Below are 20,273 nucleotides of genomic sequence, written 5' to 3' on the forward strand. Positions count from 1 at the left end.
GCCAGGAGGAAATGCTGGAGAATCGTGGAGGCTTGCAATGAACCAGTTCCTGGGGCTGGGTTTTAGGACACTGAGCAAAGCATTTCTCCAACAAACCGGAACTGTCGGTTCTTTTGTTTTAGTTTTCATTTAAATACCTAGAAGGCGTCATGATTCTATTAAAGAGGTGGGTTTGAAGAGCATTCTTTGCTTGTCTTTAGCCTGGCAGTTGGGGCCCACTAACCTTCAGGCAGTCGGTGTGTAAACAATTCCCATGCTGAGACCCCGAGCCAAATTTCTGCAAGGGTCACTTTGCTCCGAGCTGATGACAACACATCCAGACATTGCAAATGCTACCCGAATGTTTAGATTTATGGAGAGGGGGTTAAAGATAGCAGCTGGCAGGGCTCCTCGTCCTAGTTTAATTCTCTCTCCCCTGCCATGAGCATGGCCAATTTACTGTAACTCTCCACCAAGCTGGAAGGGCCACAGATGGAAATTAAGATACAGAGCGCTGAGGTGCATGCACAGTGAGGTCACAGGGTGCGTGGTCTACGCCCTCCGAAGGAGACTGGAGACGAGCATCCCGTATCCTGACCACAGGCCCATGTTCTCCCTTCCAATGTGTGATGACCTACAGGTCTTCCCAGTGGCTTTGCTGTAAGAGGCCGCTGGTCTGCATGTCACTGCTCTGTTTAGCAGAACATCTGAATAGGGGTCCTGAATGACATTTCATGAAACCAATGACTCTTCTTTTTTTTTTTTTTTTTTTGAACCTAAGACTCTCCTGGAGAGCTTGTCTCCCACCCCCACAGAATCTGACTTAGTGGATCTGGGGTGGGAGCCAGAAACCTGCATCTCAACACATTCTTATGATTCTGCTTCACCACATTTTGAGAAACACTTCTAAAAGGAAACGGCTTCCTAGAAAGCTAAGTCCATTAATGAGATCAATGTGCTGCATCCAAAGAATAAGTCAATAATAATTTAGCTATACCAAGTATTCTTTAATAATTCTATCACAACTCACTCATTCACTTATTCATTCATTCATAGTGTTTCTGCTAACATTTATGATGTTTACTACCAACCATGTAAATTCTGCCTCTATTATTCCAAGACCAATCTACCCAGTCACATTCAGTTCAAGTTAGTGAATACTTCCCTGGTTGGTTTGGCTCAGTGGATAGAGCATCAGCCTGTGGACTGAAGGGTCCCGAGTTCGTCCAGTCAAGAAAGAGCACATGCCCAGGTTGTGGGTTCAATCCCCAGTAAGAGGCCTGCAGAAGGCAGCCAATCAATGATTCCATAGCTCCCTCTCCATTCCTCTCTGAAATCAATAAAATATATTTTTTTAAGTTAGTGAATATTAACCCAACAAATGGCTTGGTATAAATGTGCTGGTTACTTGTGAGGATTACAAGGTAATGGCAGCTGAGCCAAAAATAGCCCCTTCTTGTTAAAAATTTGAGGAGCAAATATACTCAAGGAATAACAGTGCTAGATATATAAGGGATCTAACAGGAACTATCAGCTGGCAAAGGATGAAATACTTAAAAACAGCCCCTGGGGTATCCTACTGTGATACAAAAAAAAAACAGCCTACTGGGTATCCCCTTATAAAAAGATAAAATTATATTTTTAAGGCATCCATACACAAAAATAAATTCTAAGCGGATGAAAGAATAAAATGTGAAAAACAAAACTTGAAAAATTTTAGGAAAAATCATAGCAGATTATCTTTATGACTTTGATATTGGTAAGAAATATTACAAGAAGACACACATATCCCCAAACTATAAAGGAAAATTAACAAATAGACTGCATTAAAATTAAAAACTTAGTACAGAAAGACTCCAAGAGCAAAATACAAAGGTGAGCCATAGCCTTAGCCAGTTTGGCTCAATGGATAGAGCATTGGCGTGCAGATGGAAGGGTCCCAGGTTCGATTCCGGCCAAGGGCATATGCCCAGGTTGCGGGCTCAGAGAATCTCTCTCATCATTGTTGTTTCTATTTCCCTCTCCTTCTCCTTTCCTCTCTGAAATCAATAAAAATATATTTTAAAAAAGAAAAAAGGTGAGCCACAGACTAGGGAAGATACTTAAATTCACAAAATGACAAGAGAATGATACCCAGAAATTATAGAGAAGTGCTATGAATCAATATGAAAGAGAGCAATATGATGATGTGGTCAATAAGAGACTGTTAGGCATAAAAATATATTGCATGTCGATAGAATTCTACGCATAGAAAAGAATAGAATTTCAAGTTCAAAGGCCAAAAGGAGTGATATAAACTTTCTAACTATTAAAAAGAATCCTAGTATTATATTATTTAAATGAATGCTAGTGAAAGTCAAATAGTGATATTATTTTCATCTCACTGCATTCTTTGAAAAGAGTGATCTTTAGTTTTATCTTGAAATATCTATATTAAAATAGTATGCAAATGAAATCTTTTCCAACTACATAAAACTTAGGCTGAAATATTTCAGCTCTCAATTCAAATATGTATGAGGAAGCACAGAGTTTTCCAAAATTCTCCTGGGGACTATCTGAGCAAAAGGGTTTGCAGACCACAGCTATAGAAAATCCTCTCCTATGGATGGATAACTATGAGATTTCATTGCCCATTGTTTACTCCCAGTTAATAATTATTATAACCCAAGTGCCCACTGATGGAAGGCAGGACAAGTAAACTATGGTATAGTCACACCATAAAGTACTACACATGGCAATGAGAAGGAATAAACAAGAGGTATACGTGTCAAGATGGATAAACTTCAAAACACTGTTTGAAAATGAGGCAAATATATGTATTGAATAATCTTTTTATGAAGAACAACCTAGAAAATAGGTTTTTGTGTTTATATATTTAGTAAATAGACAGTATAAATGATTGTGAGGAACACCAAATCAAGAGGGGAATAGAATCCAATATGTACAGAGAGCCGGGGGCATAGAATATATAACTTAGGATGCTTTCTTTAAAACATAAATACAGAGTGTGTGTGTTTATCCTTGTGCATGCTACACTACCAAGTACATTGCCGATAGCAGGGCACTTCCAACGTGAGTAGGTGTTGATAGCAGAAGCATCTGCCGATCGTTTGATACGCTTCACGGTTTGACATTTTCCCCCACAGACTAGTTTCTGGCTCTGTACTTTCCATACTTGGTTTCCCCTCTCCTACTCACACACATCAGGCGAGGGCACCAGAGGCCACATTCATCCTGCTCTCCGTCCTCTGGTCCCGTGGCTTCATGACACATCGCTGGTGAGTGAGGACAGTGGGCAGTGGGAGTATTTTGGAAGCCATGCCACTTCCTCCACTGGGTCATCTGGCAATGACTTAACACATGGAAAGAACTGGGACCCCCGTAAATATATCCCACTCAACCCAAACTAAATGCGTCCCTGTGGTCGACTTCCCCTTAGCCAGAGGCTCAATGATCTGAGACCCGTCGAATCCCGCTGGACACGGGGAACGCACGTGTGACTGAAGAAAGGCCAGAGTGGGTGGAGGCAGTGCAGCTGAAGTCTTACTTCTGCGGATTTTACACATTTTTACCAAAACCATATAATCAGTAAACACATTGCTGGAGCCCCTCTCTCCTAGGGCTGGGGAAGGAAGGGGCCAGTATCTCAAGTTTCATTAGCTTCCCAGTAAGTCCACCCCTGGGGACCTGGGGGTGAGGAAGAGATCCGTAATGATTTATTTATGTGTGTGTGTGTGTGTGTGTGTGTGTGTGTGTGAGAGAGAGAGAGAGAGAGAGAGAGAGAGAGAGAGAGAGCTATCTCAGATGCAAATATGGCAATATGTTGAGATTTGATAAAGCTGGGTTGGTGGGTTCTTGTGTGTACATTTATATTTCCGTTTACATCTGTTTGTAGGTTTGAAATATGCCATTAAGATACAGATGCAGAAACAGAAAAGACTGAGTGCGCTTGCATCCTGAAGTCTCCGGGGAACAGCCAGTGGAGAACTGGGGGGGTGGGGGGCTGAGGGGGTGGCAGCCTGACAGATCTTGAGACAGACAGCTGTCAATCACCAAAGGTCAAGCTCTGTGCTCTCCTGGATGGAGCTGGGAGTTCCTAATACACCAGGGAATTTAAAAACACGAGTGTGACACATCCTGTTTCCAGAAGAGACCGGCGCATGCCCCACTCCTGACTCCCCACAGAAAGGGCTACCTGCTTTATCAAGACAAAAAGAAATCGCTCGCGCCAAGCGTGACTGTCACCACATGTCACTTCACATCGGCTGGCACACGTCAAAGAAGGACACACAAAGCTGCCACCTGCCATCCTCTCCCCGAGCGCATCAAACTTCCTTTGTAAACCACTTCAACGGCAACCAGGAGAAATGTCCGTTATGAGCCGAGATGCCACCTCCGTGAGCGAGAGTGAGGTGAGATCTCATTTCCTAGGACTGGAGACAACAGAAGAGGAAGCCGCTCTGCGGAAGGTCTCAAGTTAAAAATAAACCCTCCACTCTTCCCACCTACAGACATTCCTCCCACACACATTCGTTTCCTGGGGACCACAGTGGAGGTGTCAGAAAGCCACATGGAGCCTTTTTTGGAATGAGTTGTAACAATTTTTGCCTAAAAATGACGAATATTATAGGATGTGAGGGCTGGGCTATTTTTCACTGTACTTTTCATCAAGAGTGAGAACCCAGGGTGGTGAAGGCCTGGGGAGGGGGAGGGGTGAGAGGGGTCAATGGAGGGATAAAAAGGGGACATCTGTGATACTTTCAACAATAAAAATTAACTTAAAAGGAGTGAGAGAAAAACCATTTGTGTGTGGGGGTGGAGGCTGAAAGGAGAGGATGTTTTCAGAATTCCGCCTGTTGTCTTCTGGCTTAGCCTTGGAATACTTTAAAATAATTACCAAGAATTATAGAACCTGAGGGCCAAATGTGACCTCAGAGATAATCCAGTCCAATATCCTCATAAAAGTGAAGAACCATATGATTCCACTTATACGTGGGATATAAAACAGAAAGCAACAAATGAACAAACAAGAGCAACAAACAAACAGAAACTCATAGACACAGACAACTGTACGGTGGTTACCGGTGAAATGGGATTGTGGGGGAAGGGAGTAGAGAAGGGTAAAGGGAGTCAGATATATGGTGATGGAAGGAGACAACTTTGGGTGATGAACACACAATGCAATATATAGATGATGTATTGTAGAACTGTACAGTTGAAACTTACATACTTTTATTAACCAATATCAGCTAATTGAATAAAATTTTTAAAAATTATTAAATCATAGGCCCTCTCCCCCCCCCCAAAAAAAAAATAAAGGTGAAGGAAAGCAGCCCCTTGCCTGAAGCCACACAACTAGCTGAAGGCAGAGCCAGGAGGCCTCAGATCCTCCCTCAGCAGACCCTATGTCACATGGCTTTGGGCAAGTTCTTAACCTCTATTCTTCCATTTCTTCATCTATTAAGTGGGAATATGCAATAATAGTCCGAACATCACAGAGTTTTGTGAGGATTAAATGAGACCACACACACCTAGCACGTAGCACGTGCTAACAGTATGAGTTCTCATTTTATCATTAACCAGTTCACATATTTCTTTCACATTGCCATGGCTCCACTACCCCAAGCACTGTTCCAGACAGAGCTTTATTTGAGGTGGGGGGAGTTGGGGGGAGAGACACACACAGACAGACTCACAAATAGAAAAGGATCATTTCCATGTGATGACTTTTATAAAATAAGGGACTTTGATCTGAAGAAAGCAAGCATTAAACACAAGGATGCAGCTTATCCCAGGACATGAAGAAAAGACAGGATGGATGAGAGAATGAGGAATTAAGGCTCGAACTACAATGGAGACAAGTGACAAAAGTGCATCTATACTCTAAGGGGATCACTTTTAAAATTTATTCAAATTAAATTTCTAATGCATTCTTTTTTTTTTCCCAAGGAAAGAAATTGTTCTACCAGCGAGAGTACACTGGGTCTAGGGAATGCTGCACACACCCAGACAAAGGGGTGGCTGGGCATGGTCCCCATGCAAGCACCCCACAGCCTAAGGGGCATCACCAGCAAATTATATGGATGCGAGAGGTAGCTCCACCATCATGCACATCTTCAAAAGAGGCTTCCAGGGTCCTCCTGTAAGACAGAGCCACTGTCATGTTGGAGAACTTAGAGCAAATTAACAAGAATCTCAACATGCGTGAGAATACGTGGGGTATAACTATGAAGCCATTACTCTGTATCTCCTTGAATTCCAAGAAAGCAAGAAATAGCAGCACAATAAAAAAAAAAATCTTTCATAACGGTTGATTAGAAAATATAGCCTGCGGAAAATCAGGCTCTCATACTTTGCACATTAAAAATCCAGAACCTGGGATTTTTAAGCCCCCCCTCCCCACAGCTTTAACACAAAGAATCACATTAATAAGATACAATTTAGATTTGCATTTTTTAATAAGCTTGGGATCAAAGGGAATGCATAGCTGAAGGGGTATTAAGCTGTGTGCACACAAACACAAACTGCTCACAACATATCAGAGGAAGAAACACGTCCCCCCCTCTCTCCCCCCTGCAGGAAGACACCTATAACTTGAGAAGTTGAAAATATTCTTTCTTCGGTACATTATGACTGCTTAACAATTCCCCAGCATTCTAAATCGGTCCAGGTAGACTGACCTGCCCATCACCTAATGGACTCAGTCCATCCGAACGTTCCAGCACATTGATTGGGGACATCAGTGAAGGAACTGACTTAGGACTGTTCCTCCTGTGGATATTTCTCATTCTGTAGGGACAAGAATCAGTTCCTCAATTCCTCAGGTTGGGTGGGCTATGAGTGTGTGGTCTACTATTTATCAAACCATTCTTCATTATCATGAAAACACCATCACTCCCATTTTTAAAGCTTGAAATCAGGGTACCAGGGGCCAAGAGCCTCACACAGACATTCTCCTTCTTAACATGTTCCAGGCACTGCACCAATGACCTCACTGGCAAGTGCAGTTATAGCCTTCTGGTAGTTATGTTAGTTAATATCTGCCGGCTCCTATGGCAAGGGGAAGGGAAGAGGGCCCATCTGAAATCTTTGAATGTCATTGAAGGAGGCAGAAAGCACGCCTGGTGGTGGGTGAGAGTAGGTGCAGGAGGATAAATAGATGATGAAGACCTGGCAGGTGTGGTCTTACAATCCAAGATGGGGAGAGGCTGATAACAAATGGTTATTCGTCTAGTGGATCAGTTATTTTTTTTAAAAATATATTTTTATTAATTTAAGAGAGGAAGGGAGAGGGCGAAAGAGATAGAAACATCAATGATGAGAATTCATTGATTGGCTGCCTCCTGCACGTCCCTGACTAGGGATCGAGCTCGCAACCCGGGCATGTGCCCTTGACCAGAATCAAACCCGGGACCCTTCAGTCTGCAGGCCAACACTCTATCCACTGAGCCAAACCAGCTAGGGTGATTGAATCAGTTATTGATGCGTCCCAGAAGTGAACCACAGTTTAAATTCCAGAGGTGAAGAGAAGCAAAACAAACAAACAAATACGTACGCAAGGTATGTATGATGCAGGGAATACACTATGGTAAGATGAGTAGTCAACTCTACCACCCAATATTAGGAAAAGAAGTCAGAGAAGAGCTCCCCCAGAAGGTGAGGCCTGAGCCCAGCCCCAGGGCAGGGAGAAACTGGGTGATCTGGAGACACAAGAGGGACACTTTGCATCTGAGTACAGTGTGGGAAGGGGGAGTAGTAGAAGATGAGGTCAGAAAAACTGGCAAGTACCAGATATGCCGATTCATAAGCATGGAAAAAAGTGGGGATATCACCCCAAGTGCAAAGGGAAATCATGGAAGGATTCTGAGCAGAGAATGACATGATCCAAGGCAGGTCTGCTGGGTAGAGAATGAATGGGCACAGCAATAGAAGGTGGACCGGAGAGGGAGCAGTGACACCCCTTGGGAGGCTACTGCCATAACTCAGCACCCGGCGCTGTGCGATCACCCACCATCGTCTTCACAACCACCATTTAAAATGTTCGCCAAGAAGCACATCTCCATCAGCACCCTCACTCACTGCGCAGCTGGCAGGGAGAGTCTGACTTAAACACTTCAAGGCAGAGTCTTTTGCGTATTTACTTATTTTGGTGATGTCTCAAAACCTCACGCATTTGCTACCCTGATCATCAGGCAAAGCTGCATGTGGACTTCTCAACCGAACGTCGACTGAGTTCAGTATCTGCCGCGCCAGATTCACTAAGCTGATGGCACTTGGTGTTTCAGCAAGTAATTACTGTTTGTTAGGAAGGGATTCGAAGACAAGTCCTTTCATTGAGCCGGGAACTGTGGACCAACAGTGGACCGAGTGCTTTATGAACCTGGTGTTATTTAATGGTCAGCTCAGTCGATCAACCACCCATCCATCCATCTACCCATCCATCCATCCAACTATCCGTCTACCCATCCATCCATCCAACTATCCATCCATCCATCCACCCATCCATCCACCCATCCATCCATCCAATTATCCCTCCATCCATCCAACTATCCATCCATCCACCTTTCCAATCATCCATTCATCCATCCAACAAATAAATACCGAGTGGTCCCCTTTATTGCCCCACGTTTACAGATCAAGACTCAAGACAGTTAAATGACTTGTTTAACAATATAAAGTCAGGAGTTCCTAATCTATGGAGTTCCTGAGCCAGGAGAGCAGGTTTAGATGTTGGACACAAGGTTTTCAGAAGACAGAGATGGGATAAGCCAGGGGAGTGCCAAACAAAGGATGAAGCCCTTCCCAAAGCCCCCGGGGTGGGGGTGGGGGTTACCATTTCACCATGCCCTTCCCTCTGTCCATCTCTCTGGCATTCCTAGAGCAGGAACAGGTTTGTACTGATGTGGACTAGGATGCTTGTGACAAGCAAGCAAGTCCTGTGGCTACCTGAGCGGAGCAGCGAGGCTTTGCCGAATGCTTCCCACCTAAACAATGCCTGCGTTCCTGCCACAATGGGTGCTACCTGCTGTTCGGAAATGAAACTCCGTCACCTTAAGACATCACTTTGGATAGCTTTCCAGTCATGAAATAAATATTATAAAACACGATTTTCTATTTTTCCCCCAAATTCACTGATTTGCTGAACAACTTTTCTCCTCCAAGCACAGTCAGATTCCGGAGCCACAGTTAACAAAGGAGGAGCTCTGAAAGCAACATGCTGAGAAAACGCTGGAAAGCGCGATTATTCCTCCATCACCTCGTGGGAAATGGAAGGTTTGGCTGTCCGGGTGTACACAGCCCTGCTTCTGAGCCACCCTTCGTCACCCTCGCATAGGCAGTGCCAAAGCCAGAGGCTTCTGGCCTTGATGGAAAATCGATGGTTGTCAAGACCAGCTCTGGTTTCTGAATGTGGCCGGTTGGAAAGGCAGAAGCCCTCCAACGGAACAGGCTCTCCAGCACGTCCACGGAAAGAAAATGCCAGAAAACAAAGAGGGCTACCGCCCCGCCCTGGCCTGCGTGGCCCAGGTGAGTCAGTTTCACCGGAAGCAGGTACCCAAAGAGCATGTTCTCATTCCCCAGTGGGTCCCGTCAGCCAGGGAAGGAAGCGATGAGGGCTGCAGTCGGTCCGGGGTGGCCTGAAGGTTTGAAGACAGTTCTGCTGCTGAGCCTGCAGAGCGGTTCCTCGCAGCCGAGAGGAGCTGGTTATAATTAGCCGGCATTGGCAATGATCCTTATAAATGAGGGCGCCTCGCGCAACACGTTGCAGGAGGAGACAGTGAACCCCTCCCCGCCCGGCTGGTACCACAATAGTACAACTCACATTAAAGAACAAAGGGAACCGGTGTACGGCGCGCAATGAAATATCATCTCTAATTGGGTTTTCCTTCCACAATAGCGCAGATTAAGTGCAGAGTGTCAACTTAACCTTTCCATTCGCCGCCTTTATCAGCCAAACGCAGATGGGTAACGTGATTTATCGGTTTGTTCTTGGTGTAGTTCTCTGCCGTTTAATTGGAATCAGATGATCAAACTGTTGTGCAAACAACCTGGAGTTGAGGTGTTTGTTTTATCACCAAATAACATAAAGGAAGGCTAGGTAGGGGTGGGGTACACCTCCGACTGAACCCGAAAACACGGCGTGGGAGACGTGGGGGTGGGACAGGGTTGGAAATCGTATTAGTGGGACTCCAACACCCGGGCCTCCACACAGTTCTCTGCACACAAAGGTTTGTAAAATCATGTAAATATTGTTTGTCCTGTGAATGGAACATGTGAAAATAAAATGCGGGGGAAATTCTTCAGAAAACTGAAGACAATCACTTGAACCCATAACTTAATTTGAGGCGACTCCTAATGACCTGTCATTTCCTCCTCTTGAAATGGTCCCCATTACATTAATCGGATTGATGCCGTGGTGATAGATTATTCTCATTAAAAGGGATATTTTTTGTTGTCCTCGCAGGTCTCCGCTCTGGAGTCCCAGACCAGGGAGGGACGTGCAGGAGGCTCGGGCTCCATTCCGCTCTGAGTGGCACGTTTTGTCTGGCTCGGTTCAGCGTGAGGCCTGCATCACTACTTGCATTTGTGAATGCAAACACTCTCCTTGGGTACCTGCTTCAGGTGAAACCGATTCACCTGGGCCACGCCGGCCTGTGTGGGATAGTAGCCTTCGTTTTCTAGCGTTTTCTTTCCGTGGCTATGCTGGAGAAAACAGTGAAGGCGACCTATTATTCCCCAACTTACAAACCATCTGTTAGTCATTAATCCCACCTCCCAACAAGAACCGGACTGTAAAGATTTCAAAATACAGAATTTTTTTTTCTGTACAGAACAGAATCATGTGAAATTTACCTTTTCTCACTAACCAGTATATCAGGGACACAAGGAACTGACTCATCCATGATCAACTTCACGCTACTCCCTTGTAAGAATGGCCACGTGTTCCCCAACCCCTTATCGCTGGACAGAAAAGTCATTTTGGTTTTTGTCTTTTGGTCTTTATGATGTATTGCTCCAAATGACGTGGCGGTAAGCATTCTGGAATTTATGGCTTCGCACACGACATGTTTGCACGCTAAGTTCCTAGAGAGAGGATTGCGGGAAAAATATTCGAAGAGAAGAGTATTTTTAATTTTTGAGGATACTGTCAAGCGACGCTCCCCAACTGTCATAACTGTTTTTACATTCCTGCCAACACCAGAGGAGAAGGCTGCTTAGCACTTTTCCATAATAGTTATTTGGGTTTATGTCTTATTTCCGCAACCAGTCAGAAAATGCCTGTGAGGCAGCCAGCATCACTCATCCATCTCTGGGTATCACATGCTCGGCGTTTCATCTCACTCAGGAGATGCTCCAGGAATGTTTGCTGGGTGCATGTCAGTAAGAAATCATCAGGCATCATTCAAGTGCCTCAGATGAAACCATAATCCACAAGCAATAAACTAAGACCCAGTGTTATACAACATGACAAAGGCATACAATTATCTGTAAGAATAACTATCCTAAATGGGCCGGAGATCAATGACCAATTAATGGGCAATATAAGTTTCACAAAAGGATGTATTGCCTTTAACAAATCATGCATTTAGACAACCCCCGAGAGGCAGGGACCACCAGGCTCCCTGCCATTAATGGATCTGAATATCCAATCCCAGGTCGCATTCCATTCGACGACGTAAGCCAGGGCTGCTTTCTGAACTACGTGAAGAGGAGGACAGCTGTCAATAACAACGATGAATTATTAATTCTTTGGTTACAGGATCTTAATTTACTGCTCACCTCCTCATAGGAAATCCATGCACGTGTAGAAACCGGGACACGCCCAGGACTCCTGTCTCCTTCTCAGGAGAATTCTGGGCACGATGGTGCCAGTAGCCGGAGCCACAGGAGGGTTCCCAGCCTGGAGGATGGGCCTGGGGGGCAGAACTCAGGTGTAAGAGCCGTGGTGCCCACTTGCAGAGGAGAGGTGAGCCCTGGTGCCCTGTGCTTCACCCACAAGACTAACTAGATGGGGGGGGGGGTATGCATCTTTAACCAGAGTCTGGGAAAGTGTCCACTAGAAAACACAGTGCCCACGATCTTCTGAAACGGGTTTCCTTAGAGCAGTCACTGGAAAGCTCAGTTCTCCCGCCCGATGCTTCCACCTGACTCATGGCCTCTGATGTGCTGTGTTTTTTTGCTGCTGGTTCTGTATCCAGGACCTTCCCTGGACCTCCAACTCCCAAACATGCAGATTCATATTTGTGATGAACCCCCAGAATGAATTTGGAAAGAGCGGCATCTCTGCAATCAACCCTGGAAACTTCTTCCATCGAGAAGGAAATTGATTACAACTATGCCCCGAATCTGTACACCCTATGTACAATTTTACTACAATTGTGCAAAAAGAAAAAAAAATGTAGGCCAGTCTGCAAATGGGTCACATGGCTCTGTTAGGGCCATTTATAAAATTTAGAAAGATTGCAGGCCACAGCTCAGATTACATCCAGCACGGCAAGGGGCTGGTTCTCCACGGTGTTTCCTTACTGGCTCTTTTCAAGCTCCAGGTTTCTGAGCAGGATCATCTTTCATAACTTTGTTTTCTGGGATTATTTCACATGCTGAACACATCATATTTTATCAGCTCGCCCAGTTTCTAGAGGGTACCAAGCCTGGGATAACCAGCAGTAATTGGACCTGGAGTCTATGCAGCCAGGCCTGGTCTGGCCCATATCATGAGCAGGAGGAAGTCAATCCAGAGAGCAGGTACTGAGGTCTATGTGGAGAGAGAGGTCGGAGGTCAGAGATCCTATGAGAGCAGTATTAACTATAGTCTCAGAGCTCAGGGCATTCATTTCTCTGCGAGCTTACGCTCTGCATTAATCAGAGTCAGGAGGTGCTTGGAGGGCTGAGGAAGCCCTGATAGCCTCCTGGGTGGGCCTTCCCAGGCGTGGCTGGCTCTGGGCTCCCTTCTTGCCAAGCTCCTGTGGTCAGGCCTACAGTCCATTCCCAGAAGTTCATCTGCAGAGGCTCTGGGGAACACACACACACACACACACACACACACACACACACACACACACATTCACTTCACTTAATGGAAAAAGCTCACAAGAAAGCAAATATCCCATGTTGCAAACTTTCAACCATCAAAATAGATTTCTCAGGAGACAATTATCCTATTGCTCAACAGTCTCTGTGTTGTGGTGGTTGCACAACCTTGTAAATACACTAAGAAGTGCTTTAAAGGGGTCTATGGGGTGTAAATTATATCTCAACTGTTGAATGAACGACTTTGACTTTTATTTCTTTGTAAGGGCTGTCCATGCCTTTGGCGGATAAACAATGTGACTAGATTCACAGAGACAGGTTGGGGATCCGCATCTCCTGTCTTAGCACAGGCAACTCTACCTGCATGTGGAACGGGATGGGACGACAGTCACTTCCTCATTGTAATGGTCACCAGGCTGCTGACCCTTCTAATGTCACATGCTGCTGCTGGCAGGCTACCCCACGGCCCCCGGTGTGGGAAAGGCCAAGGGCCCCGCTCTTAATCTCCCCAGGCCTGGATGAGGAAAATCAATGCAATGACCCGGAAGAGGAACCTGCTCATAAAGAAGGTCACTAAGCACCTCTAGTTATTCGCTGGCTCTTCCGGAGAGAAAATACCATAAAATTCTGTGAGTGGGGCGTAACCCGATGCTCCATTAACACATGTGATCTGGGGATGAAAAGGACTCATGTGTTCTCATGCTAACATTTTCTTTCTCATTTCTGTCCAACTGCCCTTGCTTGGATCCAGTGTTCCCTAAGTGCCCACAGGCCGTCACTTGCTTGAGAAACATCAGATGCCAAAGCACAACCGACACCAAGACGGGCCTATTTGTCCTCAACACATGGAAGACACTGTCAGGAAGCAATTCATCCACAGACCCAGCTCTCCAATGTCACTAAGGTGTCCTCAAGGATCTGTTTCATCTTGGGTTGTCAGTTTCTTAGTGCAAACTTCAAGCTGCATCTTGAAATTCACTCAAATTCATGAATAAATAGGATTTGCTCCTTGGAAACATGCCTTGGCCTCCCTCCCCAGGTGTGCTGTGCTGCCTTGGTCCCCCAGCATCGGATGGCCTGCGGCAGGTCCACAGAGCCCAAAGCACCTGGTCCCCATCTGGGCATCTTGGTTCTTGAACCTTCCCCTTTCAGACTGGAAAGCACATGGTGAATTTGTGAGCCACAGAGGGAGGCGAATCTAGATGAGCCAGAATCGCACACTCCCCTCAAAGCTCGGCCACGGATTTCTATCGCGTGCCCTACTCCTCCAGGGATTCTAACTCAAGTGAATCCTCAAGGTCTGCGTCCTCAACTTTAACCTGTCTCTCCAGCACCAGGGAGATGTTAGACACCGAACGCTACCTGACCTTGTGGGATATCAACAAGTGCTTGCTGTGGCTGCTCCAGAAATGTGCCCACTGACCCCTTCAGTGCTTCTCTTTAGAAACACCATGCCTACCCCTGAAGAGGTCTACCAGAGCCCTAGGTCAGGAGCACCTGGCCTATCACTCCTCTGAGGGGAGAGACACAGGACAGTCCTCTTCCCAGGCCTTGTCCTTGTTACACCAGTCCTGTTGCCATAGACAGAATGATGGCAACTGCAGCTGACGAGCCCAAAGATGGCCTGTCATACCCCAATCCTCATTACTGGATGTCTGACTGCTCTGCATCAGTTAAGGTGCAGTTAAGACACAACCTTGGGCTGAGTACCATTCACCGGGCTTAAAAATAAGCAGCACCTCTCAAATGCTGCATTTTCCTTTAAATAAAAATCCAACGTTGACCCCCCCAAAATATTTTGTTCATCAGGTTTTTTTGTTTGTGTGTGTGTGTGTGTGTGTGTGTGTAACCAATTAGTCTCTCTGGTGCTCTTGGTCCTGCCTTGGGTTGGGTAAGAGTGAACAGCATTTAAAATGAAGGCATTGTTTATTCACAAATCAAATAAGCTCCCGACAGCTGCCCCAGTGGCTTCCTCATTCAGTTAAATTAATGCCCAAAGCCTCAGGGTGCATGGTCTTCTGGGGAGAATGTGGGCATTTATTTTCAGATTCCCATTCGGTGTTGGGTCTTTTAATGCCAAATCCTATTTAATGTACTCGTGTTGTGTTAAACTGTGTGCAAATTTATTCTAGGGACTACTTGACAGAATTCATACTATTAAAGTCGAACATGATTTGCCCTTGAATAATAAGATCTTTACTTCACTTTCAAACAGCACAACCCAGTGCTGCCTTTAGCAGAGTTTAACGACAACCAGAAACCACTTCCATCTAAAACCAGCCCTCATTTTCTTCCCAAAGACCATTGTACGAAAAGGTCATTTAAAAGTTCCACAGACATTGTGTTCCTAACTCATGGAACCACTTAAATGAAATTTTCCTAAGTTTCTTTGTTGTTCTTTTTAAGTACATAACCTGCACTACTTTCCAATATTGCGCTTTCTCCCTCTACCGCACAGGACAGATGGTTCTTAATAATGTGTTATTGAATTTTATAACCATTGTTTGGTCATTGTAGTCTCTGGAAATACTGAGCTTCTAAGAGCTTTTGGTCATGAAATCTCTTGAGTCTGAGGTGAGTTTTGAATAAAGCAGAATCTTAGTTGCTTCACTGGTTCGATCATAATATCTTGGCTGGCCTTCCACACCCCCTAGTCCTCAAAAATATCTCAGGAATGCTCAAGATAGCAGCCATATGGAGGCTCTGCAACATTTTGTTCTTATCACTCAACAATCCTTCTCCTATCATAGATAATACAAAATTACTTAAAATATTCCTGAACTGTTTGAAACATTTTTCTACTTCTAACACTGAGGATATCCCAAGAGAGAAACTCTTACTCAATAACAGTGTCGGGCTGTCATTGTACTTCCTTCTCTCTCTACTAGTAATTCGCATGAGCCATCCAACCATGGCCATTAATAGCATGTCCCTTGGTCCCTGAAATCACTTCTAACCAGGATAAGTCTGGTGGGTTATTGTTACACTTCCAGGTCAAGAAACAATTCCAGAACTCACTGTGCACTTGTGAGGTTTCCAGTGACTGGCTTGGTCTTGGTTTCCTGCTTGCTCTCTCCCTTTCTCTCCATTTCCCTTACACACGCGTGCGCGCGCGCACACACACACACACACACACACACACACAGGACTGCACGACTATTTAAACTCACTATACTTATGGTCCCAGACCTATATTTCTCTGTGCAACCACTTCACTTCTTTCTCGAATCGCCAATAAATTTCTCTCTCTGCCCACCATGCCCCCTCTGTGCATAAACACATTCAGATCCCCATCACCTAAATGCACTTTCCCTCAACTCCTTAAATTGCCATCTAAGTCCCAACTCTCCCTATCACACCTTGGAGTCAGGAAGAGAGGCACTTTCTCTTCGTGCCCTTTCCTCACCCGCCAGTCCCTCCCATTCCGTAAACTCTGATTTCAGCCAAAACCTGCCAAGGAACTTCCTCCCTTCAATGATCCCCATAATCTCCAATCCAGCAGTGTTTTCTTAGACATATTTCCTTTAACCTTCAAATAGCAGAAGACGATCAACTGTCCATATCATCATGGGCTTTCCCTCTGAGAAAACAGACTTTCAAGGTTTTCCTAACTGGCCAACTGCTCTTCAAGCATTTCTCATATCAATACATTGACTAAGAAATTCCTTGAATGTAAACTTATCCTCTCCACCATCACCAACTGTTTGACTCCTACCCAACATCGTAGGTCCCACAACCTGAGGCCTTCCCTCCGGCCTCCTGCATCTTCCTCTCCCCTCAACAACTGGAACACTTTCTCTGACAGCCCTCTCACTTCTTAGTTCATGGTTATCTCTATTCCTGTCGTTTCTCACTGGCTAGATCCTGTACTTATTGTGGGTAGAGACTGTCTCAATTCTCTTAAGATCTCCGTGCAGTTGGCCCAATGCCTGGTATGTAGTGCCTATGAATGCTGAATGAGTTCATTTTCAAAATTAGTTGTAACCAAAGTCATATATGCCCCTCCTGCTTTCTTTGTTTGACTCTCACTTGGCACCTGTAAGAGCAAAGCTCTCAGGCTTTACGTGCCCACAACCAGAGACCTGAGGATGACCGCTCAGCTCATCTGAAGCCGTGGGTCGAGGGTGGATCCCAAGACTCTGCATTTTCATCAAGCATTCCACGTATCGAGGCCATGCTTTGAGGAAGGCTCTTTTATATCCATCATCCCAATATAACCACCGATATGAAATACCCGTAAGAGAGTTAACCTTTGGGTCAGGTGCTAAATTCAGTCTTGATTCATGAAATTCTTAATTCTTATTAAGCATCAATGGTGTATGCATGCATATAAGCATAACCAATGGACATAAGACACTGGGGGATAGGGGAGGCTAGGGGACTGTCAAGGGCGGGGGGGAAAAAGACACATATGTAATACCCTTTGTAATACTTTAAGCAATAAAAAAAAAAAGAAAAGAAAAAAAATGGTCAGAAACCTCATGGATTTTTTTTTAGGTAAAATAGGCACATGTGACTGTCAATCAACAAGTATTTTCTGAGGGTTTGCTAAGTGCAAGTAACTGTTCTAGGCACTTGGAATATTGTCATGCATTCAACTAAGTGAAAATTCCTATTGCAGAGCCTTCTGCCAGCGCAACCTCCACCATGCTACCACTACCATTGGTCTCACGACAGGACAGAGAACAAAGGCAGGAAGAAAATGGGCTAACAACAGTGTTTCTGTGGTGTATGCAATCAGTTTCCACACTGGGCAGCCTGGCCCAGTGTCCATCTGGATCAGCTACTTTCTTCCCCAAATGTTCACCTGTCTTTGTGTCACACTTGGTCCTCACCTTGTTCTGCTTGTTCCCCAGGCCTCAGAAGGAAGGATGTGGATGCCAGCCTGTGGAAATAAATGCTCAAGCCCCTATGGGTCAAGCCTTGGGGGGGGGGGGGGGGCGGGGAGAACTGGTGAGGAATTATCCCAAGGTCCCAGAGAGCCTCCCTGCCTGTCAGGTAGAGATGGGCCTGGTGCTGAGCCTTTCATGTTTATTGGCTGCCACTAGAGTTGTTTTATTCATCACTACTTCTATTTGATCCAACTGTTTCTTGAAGCCATGCTCATCCAGCATGCAGATTATATGCGGACCAGATTTTCCTTCAAAAATAAAACCCACAAGGACTCTGCTATGTAAACAACCTCTCAGTACTTCAGAGCTCTTCAGTAGCTTCCCTTTGAAAACAAAACCCTAAGTGGTATTTAGACAGGGGTTCCAGATGGGGCACTTAAGTATACTTGCCCCTGGGAAATGAGTAGCAGCTTCAAGGCTGCAGGCCCCCACCCCCTAGTCCTGCCTCCTTCCCTTGGTCTCCTGGCATCTGCTCCCTGCAGGATGGATCCCCTCGCCACCCAGAATCTGCCTCTGACTTCAGGACACAGGGGTAGCTCCTGGAGGCAATCCACCTCACGAGCGCCCCTAAGCGCATCAAGATTCTCCTTGGCTTGACCAGTTCCGCTCACTCTTTGACTTCCAAAGACTCCCCAGGATCCTGAGCTTTAAAAAGTGAAATGAGTCCAGCTATGGTGGCTCAGTGGTTGAGGTCATGGTTGGATTCCTGGTCAGGGCACATGCATGGCTTGCAGGCTCAATTCCCAGTGGGGCAGCATGCAGGAGGCAGTCGATCAATGATTCTCTCTCATCATTGATGTTTCTCTCTCTTTCTCCCTCTCCCTTCCTCTCTGAAATCAATAAAAAATATATATATCTTTTAAAAAGTGAAATCAAAAGCTCCTTCCCATAAAACTGCTCCCAATCACCCAGTCATCAGAGGTCCCCAATGAGCTCACTTTCAGGTTAAGAGCAGGAGGTCACCAGGGTTATTGACAGTGTGACACGGAGCCAGTCTAAATATGGATTCTACTCATAACAAGGACACCTGGAGGTGAACCCTTAACTATTTTTTAGTATCTCCGAGGTGTGGGCCATTGAAAAGGAAAGGTCCACCTCACCCCCTCTCTGGGTTACACTGCTCACAAGTGTCTCACTCTTTACTGCCAAGTTTTCTATTGGAGATAATTCAGATAAAAATGCCTGGAATACGATGACCTGGACATCATCGCTACTCAACAGATGGGGGCTCCACTCACACTTCTACACTCCTGTCTTATGGGCCAAATCAAAGGGAACCTAGACCTTATTTTGTTATTGACCAAAGGGCAGAATCTCTTCCCCTCACTCCTGCCTTTAAACATTTAAAATGCAGGCTCCCTACCTCGTGACTCTTGGGTGCTCAATTAAACATTAGATGGCAACTCATTCGAGGTCCCCAAGACCTTGGGAATTTTGAGTTAAAGTCTCAAGGAGACTCCAAAGTCTATTCTCCAAAAGACCCCTGCTTTTTCAAACCCGATCTTAATAAGTCCAATGAAACAAACGACGCTGTTTATGTAAATTTCAGCCTATCAGTTGATACAATGGAGCTCAGATAAGCATGAAAACCCCCAAGAGCACAGCCGAGAAGGCACCAGACAAAGGAGCTCCTCCTGAAAGCTTATCTGTCCTCCGGGGACCTTGGTTTCAACAGCTGCTGCAACCTGATGTCTGAAAGTCCTGCGAGGATTCCTCTTCCCTTTTACATATTCACAGGACGTGTCCTTTCACTAACACGCCCTGGCCAGGGTGCCAAAGTCATCCTCACAAATAGTTGCAGGCCCATCTTTCTCTGTTAAGTCGTAAAAGCTATCAATTAGGAAAACCTCTCTCTCTCTCTCTCTCTCTCTCTCTCTCTCTCTCTCTCTCTCTATCTCTCTCTCTCTGAGGGTCAGAGACAGCATCCTATTTGTCTGTACACAGACATACAATGAATCACAGGCCTTTGCTAATCCTTTAAGGGTGTTAAAGGTCCCCCGGGGCTGTCCCAATGAAGGCAAGCCCTGCCCTGTATTATGCTATTTCCTACTAATCCTAGGAAAATGAATGTTAATTTATCATGGAAAAGGGTTAATTATGCATTTATTTCCGGCCTAGGTACATGAGATGAGGCTCAGAAATAATACCCAGGATAATTCCCTCTTCAATGAGGATTCCATTTTAAGCATTTTTATCAAACAGACGCTCAACCCGGAGCAACTGCGCCAAAGAGGGAGAGTGACTGGCGAATGACGAGGCCCAGCTATAATTTTAATTAACCTCCTGATCCCGCTTAAGTATATTTTGCCTTGCAAAGACCTGTAATAACATCTATCTCGATCTCCGCTGCTATTCGTCACTAAATTGAAAATG

At 45.3% G+C, this 20,273-nt stretch overlaps 1 protein-coding gene across 1 annotated transcript in view; it reads right to left on the bottom strand.

Moving 5' to 3' along the window:
- Positions 1-751: 751 nt before the first annotated feature.
- Positions 752-20,273, bottom strand: part of LOC308529324 (GDNF family receptor alpha-1-like) — a 111,723-nt gene continuing 92,201 nt past the window's right edge. Inside the window, exon 4 of the mRNA XM_081105369.1 lies at positions 752-1,309. Within this exon, the coding sequence (XP_080961495.1) occupies positions 1,125-1,309 (185 nt within the window). The 3' untranslated portion in view covers positions 752-1,124. The remainder of the gene's footprint in view (positions 1,310-20,273) is intronic.

The sequence above is a fragment of the Myotis nattereri genome (assembly GCF_964212035.1).
Source record: "Myotis nattereri genome assembly, chromosome: 13".
Taxonomy (NCBI): Eukaryota; Metazoa; Chordata; class Mammalia; order Chiroptera; family Vespertilionidae; genus Myotis; species Myotis nattereri.